An 11151-nucleotide genomic window follows, 5' to 3' on the forward strand; every position below is an offset into this window, starting at 1 on the left:
TGTTAGGAAGACAGAAAGGTTTAAAAATGACATTTTTAGGCTACTCTGCCTCAAATATAATGCATTAAAATGCAAGCACTGTTAATGCAATGTTTTATTTTCAGTTAGTGCAATCTTGAAATCTTGAGTGAAAGTATTATTTGTTACTCCCATCACTACTGTATATAGTACAGCATTAAAGTACAACAATATATGAGAAAAATAAAAATTTTACTCCAAGCTCACGTTATAGCATCAATCAAGTGTTTGAAATAACCTCCTTCTGTGAACTGATGTGGCTTCTAATCACAGAATGAGGTGGAAATTATATTATTTTACAGTACTTTATACAGTGATAAAGGCTTTGTCGATTAGCATTGCATTATAAATATACATTATCCTTATGAAAAATACCTGAGATGGCTTGAAGAGCAGAGATAAACCATACACTGGTGCAATGGTGAGCTAATTATCTTCACGTTTCAGTCACTAATATTCAGTCACTCATTTTCATGGGCCAGTATAAAAGGAGAAAGTGATGTAAAGTCACACACACAGGAGACAGTGTGATGCTGTGTGTCTCTGTGTCTTCAGTCTCTGCTGATTGTGTGACTGAGACGTCTTTGTAGCAGCTCCTTATTCACCATCAGTTGATCCTGAGGAAACTGGACTGACGTCTGAATACTGAGAGTCCTACAATAAAACACACAGACAGTCACATATGAGTATGAGACAATACTGCTGTCACATCACATCAGCAGATCGACTTCAGAAAAACACAACCAGAGATATTAGTATATTCATATTACAGCCAGCGATATGAATGAACAACTGATCATAGATTAATAACAGTAAATTATCAACAACTACTATCAGTTACAGACACTGTAAGAGACTAAAATATTCATATATTCATAAATCAGTGACATCACAGAATTAAACAGTTTAAAGTACAGAGACTAAAGTGGAGCTAAATTATTTTCTTATATTTTCCAATCACACACACAGGAGGTCTGTTACTGACCATGGGTCATTTTAAAAACTTTAAATAAACAAACACTCACAATAGTATAATGTCTGTAGTTTAGAATGTGGATCATCCTTCAGATCAGAGAGTAACTTCACTCCTGATTTTCCTAGTTTATTCCCAGAGAGATCCAGTTGTCTCAGGTGTGAGGGGTTTGATCTCAGGGCTGAAGCCAGAGCAGCACAACCTTCATCTGTGACGCCACAATCAAACAACCTGTAGAGAATAAATAAGAGTTTGAATTGTAGTTCAAGTGTCTGTAGTTTGTTATCGACTCTGGTCTCAGAGCAGGAGAGGAGATATAATGACAAGCATTGCCACAAACTGCTGCTGATAGAATAAGATTTATGCTTGCTGATGCTCAATGGTGCTGTTTGAAACTGTCATGTGCTTCAGGACTGAACAGACACACAGAGCTGAATGTGAATTCATAGCGATTCACTAAGGTTTCGAAGCTTCACGAAGAAGTGCTTCAAAAGCACCCATTACTTAAGAGTGAGTCATTCTGCAAAGCAACTGACAACCTGTAGAGAATAAATAAGAGTTTGAATTGTAGTTCAAGTGTCTGTAGTTTGTTATCGACTCTGGTCTCAGAGCAGGAGAGGAGATATAATGACAAGCATTGCCACAAACTGCTGCTGATAGAATAAGATTTATGCTTGCTGATGCTCAATGGTGCTGTTTGAAACTGTCATGTGCTTCAGGACTGAACAGACACACAGAGCTGAATGTGAATTCATAGTGATATAAGGACATATCTGTCTATAGAAACAGTCACTTACAGCTCTAATAAACACCTACAGGAGGACATTTGCTTCACAGGAGCCACATGTTCCCCATTACATCTAATTTATTAACTATTGTGGTCAAACACATCGTGTCATGTTTGGTCTCATCTGGCAGCTTAAAACTGAACTTAATGTACAAAGAACAGTCTCGGTTACGTATATGTAGCCCTCATTCCCTGAAGGAGGGAATGGAGACGTCACGTCGTGACCGACGAATTGGGATCTCGCTTCAAAAGACCAATCTACTTCGAGTGTAAACTAAACGAGCCAATGGACATCGGCATGCGATGATTGCATCCAGCTGCCGCTGATCACGGCGTGAGCATAAAAAGGCAGCTGGTGCAACGCATACCAGGTTTTCGCTGAGGAGCCGAGCCGGTGACCGAGCCGCTCAGCGGTGGTACAGCAGCCGTGGCAACGGGACGTGACGTCTCCATTCCTTCTTCAGGGAACGAGGGTTACATACGTAACCGAGACGTTCCCTTTCAGTCGGTGATTACAAGTCACGTTGTGACCGACAAATTGGAATCCCTACCAAAGCGCCATGGATGCTGCCCCTTCCAGTGTCCTGTGTGAGCCTCCTGCGCCCCTTTTTGGTGTAGGCTGGGGCTCGCAGCAAGAAGACCAATCACCGTTGTCGTAGCACTACCCACTTAGTGAGATTGGATAACACTGGGAAAACGTACCCATTCCACTTGGAACAGGAACGTTGCTGAAACCCCATCACTCCCGAAGGAGGTTTCGGAAGCACTTACACACATGAACAACCGTTTAGTTGCATATGGAAGAATAGAGGTGATTGTATCCATCTTGGAAAATGGCAGAGAGTCTGCCAGAGAAACACAGGCTCTGAGGCTATACCGTGGACTTTACACATATGGGATCCACTTAGGTCTCTACATACAGGCCCTCTACTGGTTCTCACGGATTTATCGAGTGAGGGCCTGGTGCCGGACATTCCGCCACGACTGACTGCCGAGGGGATGGAGAAGCTCAATAGGGTCTACAGTACGGACTCTCTGGAGCAATTTTAGCAAGCCGACACTAAATCAGGGCCTCTCAGCACTTCTACCCGTTTGAGATGAGAACACAGGAGGATACCTGCTCCACACGAAGGCTATAGAATCTAGCGAAAACCCGCAGCTCTACAAATATCTGTCAGCGAGGCACCACGAGCCAGCGCCCAGGAGGATGCAACACATCTAGTAGAGTGAGCTCCCTACCTGAGCAGGCAGGGCACACCCTGTGCCTGATAAGCCAGGGTGATGTCATCCACAATCCAGTGGGCCATCCTCTGCTTAGAGATGGCCTTTCCCTTCTGCCGGCCTCTGTAACAGACAAAGAGCTGGTCTGAGGTCCTAAAGCTTTGTGTCCGGTCTATGTAGCATCTCAAGGCTCAGATGGGACAAAGCAATGCTAGGGCTGGGTCTTCCTCCTCCGGGGGCAGCGTTTGTAGACTCACCACCTGATCCCGCTGCAACCCTTGCTGCAAAAAGGAAAGCACGACCCTGATCGGGCATTTCCGGGGGTCTTCTCAACGAGAAGAACACCACTCGACGAACAGGTTCCACTTCAAGGTGTAAGCATGTTTCGTGCCGAAGTGATGGTGTCAACTACCTCTTGGGGTAGGTCACCTAGACCCTCCGCGTCCCGTCCAGGGACCAGACATGAAGTTTCCAGAGGTCTGGATGCGGGTGCCACAGGGTGCCCCGTCTCTGAGTCAGTAGATCCATTCTCAGAGGAATCTGCAGGGGGGGCTGTCATGAGCATTAGTTTGGGGAACCAGGTACGAGTGGGCCAATATGGCGCCACAAGCAGGACCTGCTCCTCGTCCTCCCTGACCTTGCACAGTGCCTGTGCGAGAAGGCTCACTGGGGGAAACGCATACTTGCACAGGCCCCACGGCCAGCTGTGTGCCAGTGCGTCCGTGCCGAGTGTTTTCTCGGTCAGGGAGTAGAACACTGGCAGTGAGAGGTTTCTGGAGAGGCAAACAGGTCTACCTGAGCGGCTCTGAAATGTCTCCAAATCAGCTGGACCATCTGAGGATGGAGACTTTCTTTCTCTTGGGAGTGTAGCTCGTGACAGCTCGTCGGCCGTACGGTTGAGCAGACCCAGAATGTGAATGGCACGAAGGGACCTCAGAACCCTCCGACTCCAAAGGAGGAGGTGGCGGGCAAGTTGCGACATGCGACGGGAGCGCAGACCACCTTGTCGGTTGATGTTCGCAACGGTCGCTGTGTTGTCCGTTCGGACCAGCATGTGCTTGCCTTGTAAGCGCCCTTTGAGATGGTTCAAGGCAAGGCGCACCACTAACAACTCTAGGCAATTGATTTGCCAGTGCAGTTGGGGGCCCGTCCACACCCCCGACACTGCATGCCCATTGTACGTGGCCCCCCAGCCGGTGGTGGAGGCATCCGTGCATGCCTGGAGACCTGTTCTAGGAGCACTCCTGCCCGGAGAAACACTACCTGGCTACCGCCAGGACGAACACTAGATCGTGGCAGAGGCAACAGAGCTCCGCCCCCTGGAGGTAACGGAGCCTGGTCCGCAGCTCTGAGATGGTCATCTTCCCGCAATGAGAACATGACTCATCCATGAACGCCACCTCAGTGTGTTTAGTGCCCAGACACGCGAGGCAGCGATCGTGACCATCACCCGGCGCCAGGTAACGATGGCATCCAGAAACGCATGGGTGAAACGGCATCTTTAAAAAGACGATCCGTCGTCTTTACAAAGACGCACCTGTGTACTCTTTTAGAGAAATTGGCTCTTTCAGGGAAATGCTCTTTTACTTGCTGAGACACACAAAGGAAATGGCCGCTTGCAGCACGACAGGGGGTATTGCAGCCTGAAGTGCACAACCCACTTGACACAGGAACGACCACCGCTGAAGCGCCATCCGCCAACACAAAAAGCTCCCTAGAACGCGCTGAACTCGTCGTCACCACGAAGATATTGGTAGGAGCAGAACGATGTTATCGCTCGGCTCCGAAGCGAAAAGCTGGTATGCGTTGCACCGGCTGCCTTTTTATGCTCACGCTGTGATCGAAGCGAGATCCCAATTCGTCGGTCACGACGTGACTCGTACTGACCGACTGAAAGGGAACTATTGCCAGAATCGATGGAGTACAGGCTCAAACAACACATTTTTGGCACAAACACTAAAACTAAAAACTCTTTAGGACTGGAATAATACCACGAAAAAGAAGACTCTGCCTCCCACTGCCAGCAGCTTACATTCCGGAGACTGGAAAACACAGCTGTCTACATTCAAACAGAAGAAAAAGAAAATGTAGCAGAAACATTAGTAGCAGAAATACAACAACCTTTTGCCTTCCTCAAGCAACCGTTTCTGATGTAAACAAGGAACTTCGGAAAAGCACAAGACTGCGAATCGTATCATCATCCATGTGGGGAAGAATGATATTCGGAAAGAGCAGTCAGAACTCCTTAAGAAGGACTTCAGTGAACTCTTTGAAACACTTCAAAGACTTGAAGTTCAGTCATTCATCAGTGGACCACTCCCAGCAAGGGGAATTCATATGTTTAAATCACTCAATGGCCTAGGACCTAAATACATTGCAGATATGCTCACTGAATATAAATCTAACAGACCACTCAGATCATTAGGATCGAGTCAGTTAGAAATACCAAGGGTTCACACAAAACAAGTGGAGTCCGCTTTTAGTTATTATGCCGCCCACAGTTGGAATCAGCTTCCAGAAGAGATCAGATGTGCTAAAACATTAGTCACATTTAAATGCAGACCCAAAACTCATCTGTTTAGCTGTGCATTTATTGAATGACCACTGTGCAATGTCCGAACTGATTGCATTATATTTTATGTATAATCATTTTCCATTCTTAACTGTTTTAAATTCATTTTAAACCTTTTAAATACATTTTTTAATCATTTTCTAAGTTTTAAATTCCTTGTTTTATTGTTATTATTATTTTCTTTTCTTTTATGTATAGCACTTTGAATTACCATTGTGTATGAAATGTGCTATATAAATAAACTTGCCTTGCCTCTGTAAGAGGGGCCACAAACACACCAATTGACTAAGAGGCACCAGGTCCTTTAGAGTTGGGAGGTGACAGCTCTGAAGGGAACCAGGTACCGATATCAGTTGACACTGGTAGAGACTCTGCAGAATCTGATGGTGTGACCCTGAATGTGGAGGCTGCAGATGAGCGTGTTCTGTCTCAGAGGTTAGAGACTGGTGAAATGCTGGTGAAGTACCAGTTCCAGCTGTGCGCAGAAGCAAGCGAGCGACTGGGGGTGTTCACACAAATCCTTTTCATGCACCCAGGTCTGCTTGTCATACAGTAAGTGTCAGCACAGATATGGTGTCTCAAGTGCTGACCAGTATTGAAAGTGCGTTGTTTGAGAAGGCAATACAGTGTGTCATGAATACTGAACTTGTAATTGAGTAAGTCATCGAGGGCGCTAACTACTTGCAGGGGAGAATGTAACCGGGTGGTAAATAATATAAAATTGATTTCTCTCTTTGCATGTTTAAACTAGTTATTTAATCATTATTTGCTGTGTTCTGTAAATTAAAAAGTGAAAGAAAGAAAAAATTGTATGCCGGAATTTTCTTCAAGTTGTCAGTAGGTGGTGCTGTGTGCATTACGTATGGGAATATGTTACGTTACATTACATGTGATGTGCAGTGAGCAGTGCGAGGGAGACGTGCACTCTCTGTAAACGGTGACATATTTACGATCATCCAGTGTGTAGAGCATAATGTTGAGGATTTCAGCCCTCCTGAAGTGAACATGAGGTGTAAAGTAGGAGCTCATTGCTGTGTGAGTATTATTTCCTTTTATTCTTCGCAAGTGATGTGCACATGGGTAAAAGTGAAAGTGACGTGACATGTGGCCAAGTATGGTGACCCATACTTGTAATTAGTGCTCTGCATTTATCCCATCCAAAGTGCACACACACACAGCAGTGAACACACACACGCAGCAGTGGGCAGCCATTTATGCTGTGGCGCCCGGGGAGCAGTTGGGGGTTCGGTGCCTTGCTCAAGGGCACCTCAGTCGTGGTATTGAAGGAGGAATAGAGCGCTGTACATTCACTCCCCCCACCTACAATCCCTTTGGGTTACGAGTCCAACTCTCTAACCATTAGGCCACAACTTCCCCATAACAATATACTTATACTTATGTTATACAATATACAATATAACAATATACTTATGATGCTTTGTTTTCTTTGTACAAGCAGATTGTGAAACTAAAGCATGTAGTGCATCAGAAAGATAATTATACACAGAGTAATATAGAGCTGTGAGATTGTATCACTAGTTTTGCGTATTTTTATTTATTTATTTGTTTATCTAAAATTTGTTTTACTTCTTCCTTTTTTCTGGTCCTTTTTGTGAAAGCTGTGAGCCAGAACTGTTTCTTGTATGTTTCTGAGACAACCGTTTAGAAAGAATCATCATCACTCTTGAAAAATAGTAAACTAATAAACTACAAAGAAAGTGAACCCCCTAAATGTGTTCCTGGCAGTAAATCAAAATCCTCGGTCACATTAAATAATGCTTTTCTCAGGATATAAGACCAGGATGGGCAAGGAATGGGATCGGTCCTGGAGGACCACTTATAGGTCTTGAGGGCCTTTCCTTTTATCAATAATAATGCTGAATGCTCAAGTGATTATAAGTTTCATTCACTCATTGACAGTGTTGGGAGTAACGTGTTACAAAAGTAATGCATTAGAGTCACAGATGACTTTTTGCTGTAACGCAGTAGTGTAAGGCATTACTAATCAATTTTCAGTAATATTGTACTCAGTAATGTTCAGTAACGCTTGCGTTACAACACGCTTTTAGCCCAAAATGTAATTGTTCAAAGAAAAAAAAACAGCAAGACCGCGAGACATTAACAAATCAAAAATGAGGCCAGTAAGTTCTATTTCCTGTTCGTGGTCAGTCAGTAGGCGGCTATTGACTGACCACGAACCAGAAATAGAACTTACTTACTGATGTAAAATGCTCTGCAGTACATTTTGTCATTTTAGAATGTTAAGTTCTACTTCTGTAGTTATTTTGGTGAAAGTAACTCAAAAGTAATACAGGAGTCATGTAACACATTACAATTCTGAGACAGTAATATTGTAAGGTAAGGAATTACTTTTAAATAACAGTAACAAGTAATCTATAATGTATTACAGTTTGGAAGTAACTTGCACAACACTGCTCATTGATCACTGTCTTTCCTTTTATCAATGATAATGCTGAACGCTCAAGTGCTCATAACTTTCATTCACTCATTGATCACACATTTAGACTCTTGTCTGCTAAACTCTAAACCTCTGGGAGATTCATCCTCTGCAGCAAGTTGCAGAGGCTCTGTATTTTTAACTATTTTAACTATTTTTTACACATTATCTGAAAGTTCATTATAAATCAAACTACCAGAAGCAAAGACATGAGCAGCAGGTCACCAACTTCATCTTGAGTCATCAGAGTAATTTCTGCTGAGATTTAGTGTTTACTGCACATTTTACTGAGGACAAAGACATGTGTGACTATCAGAGAGATCTTACCACAGTATCTCCAGTTTACAGTGAGGATCCTGTATTACATCAGAAAGCAGCTTCACTGAATCTCCTAGTTTATTCCCAGACAGACTCAGTTCTCTCAGGTGTGAGGGGTTTGATCTCAGAGCTGAAGCCAGAGCAGCACAACCTTCATCTGTGACACTGCAATAATTCAACCTGTAGAGAACAGTGACACACTCTTCACTCTCTCAGATCAGATCAGTTTAGCTGTGAATCCATTATTAAACTTAAAGCACAAATCAATATGTTTGATGGATCACTGGACTGAGGTCTAAAATGTCACCAAACACAAAACATGATCATAAAACATCGAAAGTCTCATGAGCACTGTGCTAACTCCAAATGATTGCACTGTACGATATGTATCCTCATTTTTTATTCTTAATTGTTTTAATTAATTAAAAAAAATAATAATATTTTAAAACGTTTATTCTGGTTTCTTTTGTAATTTTGTCTGATGGGCTATGTGCGCTAAGTGTAAACAGATAATCTATTTAAAAGGTTTTTGCAAACACATGTACAAGATACAAAGCTGGTGACACAATTTTTTACTTTCTGTAATCTTGATTGACAGATGTCTTTACAGTGTGAGTCATATATGATCTTACCACAGTTTCTCCAGTTTACAGTGAGGATCCTGTAGTACACCAGAAAGCAGCTTCACTGAATCTAGTTTATTCCTAGACAGATTCAGTTCTCTCAGGTGTGAGGGGTTTGATCTCAGAGCTGAAGCCAGAGCAGCACAACCTTCATCTGTGACGCCACAATCTCTCAACCTGTAGAGAACAATGACACACTCTTCACTCTCTCAGATCAGATCAGTTTAGCTGTGAATCCATTATTAAAGATAAAGTACAAACTTAAAGCACAAATCAATACAGGTGCATCTCAATAAATTTGAATGTGAAGTAGTTTAAGTCTTTGGTTCTTTTAATTGTGATGATTTTGGCTCACATTTAACAAAAACCCACCAATTCACTATCAACAAATTAGAATATGGTGACATGCCAATCAGCTAATCAGCTCAAAACACCTGCAAAGGTTTCCTGAGCCTTCAAAATGGTCTCTCAGTTTGGTTCACTAGGTTACACAATCATGGGGAAGACTGCTGATCTGACAGTTGTCCAGAAGACAATCATTGACACCCTTCACAAGGAGGGTAAGCCACAAACATTCATTGCCAAAGAAGCTGGCTGTTCACAGAGTGCTGTATCCAAGCATGTTAAATGAAAGTTGAGTGGAAGGAAAAAGTGTGGAAGAAAAAGATTGATGGATCATTGGACTGAGGTCTAAAATGTCACATATCACAAAACATGATCATAAAACATCCAAAGTTTAATTCAAGAAGGATACATTATATTTATTATATGCACTATATCTGTATTTTATGCAAAATCTGTCTTAAATGACAGTGTGAGTCATATATGATTTTACCACAGTTTCTTCAGTTTACAGCAAGGATCATCCAGTCCAGCAGAGAGCAGCTTCATACCAGAATCTCCTAGTTTATTCCACGACAGATCCAGTTCTCTCAGGTGTGAGGGGTTTGATCTCAGAGCTGAAGCCAGAGCAGCACAACCTTCATCTGTGACGCCACAATCTCTCAACCTGTAGAGAACAATGACACACTCTCCATTTACACTGGTGGAGAATGCGGGCAAATCCGTGAAGAATCACTGACAAACGATCTTCCTCACCTCACCTTTTTTTCCTTGTTTTTGTCTCCGGGTTCTGTCACAGGTGAGCGCTCCTCCCCCACCATGGATGAAATCCTCCAGCGGCTCACCGAGGTTAGCATCCGCCAGCAACAAATAGTTGAGCACCTCGCCCCCCGTCAAGGAGAGACGGAGCAGGAACTCCAGACCTCGGGTACAAGCCGCGAAGCTGCTACCCAAGCTGACCCCTCATGATGATGTAGAAGCCTTCTTACAAACGTTCGAAGCGATGGCCACTATGGAAGGATGGCATAAGGATGACTGGGCACAGGTGCTGGCTCCCCTGCTGACGGGTGAAGCGCAGCGTGCATACTTCGCTCTTCCCGCTGCCTCAGCCGATCAATATAAGGAGGTCAAGAAGGAAATCCTAGCCCGCCTGGGGTTATCCCTCCCCTCACCATGGACGAAATCCTCCAGCGGCTCACCTCGCCACCCGTCAAGGAGAGACAGAGCAGGGACTTGCGGCACTGTGTGCCGCTGCCGCTCAACGCATTCCGCTGCCGGACCCCCGAGTGCAAGCCGCGAAGCTGCTACCGAAGCTGACCCCTCATGATGACATAGAAGCCTTCTTACAAATGTTCGAAGCGACGGCCACCTTGGAAGGGTGGCATCAGGATGACTGGGCACGGGTGCTGGCTCCCCTGCTGATGGGCGAAGCGCAGAGTGCATACTTCACTCTTCCCGCCGCCTCCGCCGATCAATATAAGGAGGTCAAAAAGGAAATCCTAGCCCGCCTGGGGTTATCCCCTATCTGTGCCGCCCAGCACTTCCACGAGTGGGAGTATAAGCCCCGTCTGCCGGCCCATGCCCAGGACACCGAACTCACACGACTCGCGCAGCACTGGCTGCTGGAGGGGGCTCCATCGGCTGGACAGGTTGCGGAGCGCGTGGTGATTGACCGTCTCCTCCGAGCCCTTCCCCGATCCCACCGACAGGCCATGAGGATGAGGAACCCAACCACCACTTCCGAGCTGGTGGAGGCTGTCGAGCTGGTGGATGCGGCCCAACACCGGGATGCTGGAGAGCGAGCGCCGCCATTTCCCCGGAGGGTGGTCCAGGAGCGGC

General features: G+C 44.7%; 1 protein-coding gene across 1 annotated transcript in view; it reads right to left on the reverse strand.

The window, feature by feature from the left end:
- Positions 1-1191: 1191 nt before the first annotated feature.
- The window catches only part of LOC107574018 (protein NLRC3-like), a gene marked incomplete at its 3' end in the record, with an annotated part of 18013 nt that continues 8053 nt past the window's right edge, over positions 1192-11151 (reverse strand). Inside the window, exon 5 of the mRNA XM_016260490.1 lies at positions 1192-1222. Coding sequence (XP_016115976.1) covers positions 1192-1222 — 31 coding nt within the window. The remainder of the gene's footprint in view (positions 1223-11151) is intronic.

Source organism: Sinocyclocheilus grahami, unplaced genomic scaffold (assembly GCF_001515645.1).
Source record: "Sinocyclocheilus grahami isolate Dianchi unplaced genomic scaffold, SAMN03320097.WGS_v1.1 scaffold2093.1, whole genome shotgun sequence".
Lineage (NCBI taxonomy): Eukaryota > Metazoa > Chordata > Actinopteri > Cypriniformes > Cyprinidae > Sinocyclocheilus > Sinocyclocheilus grahami.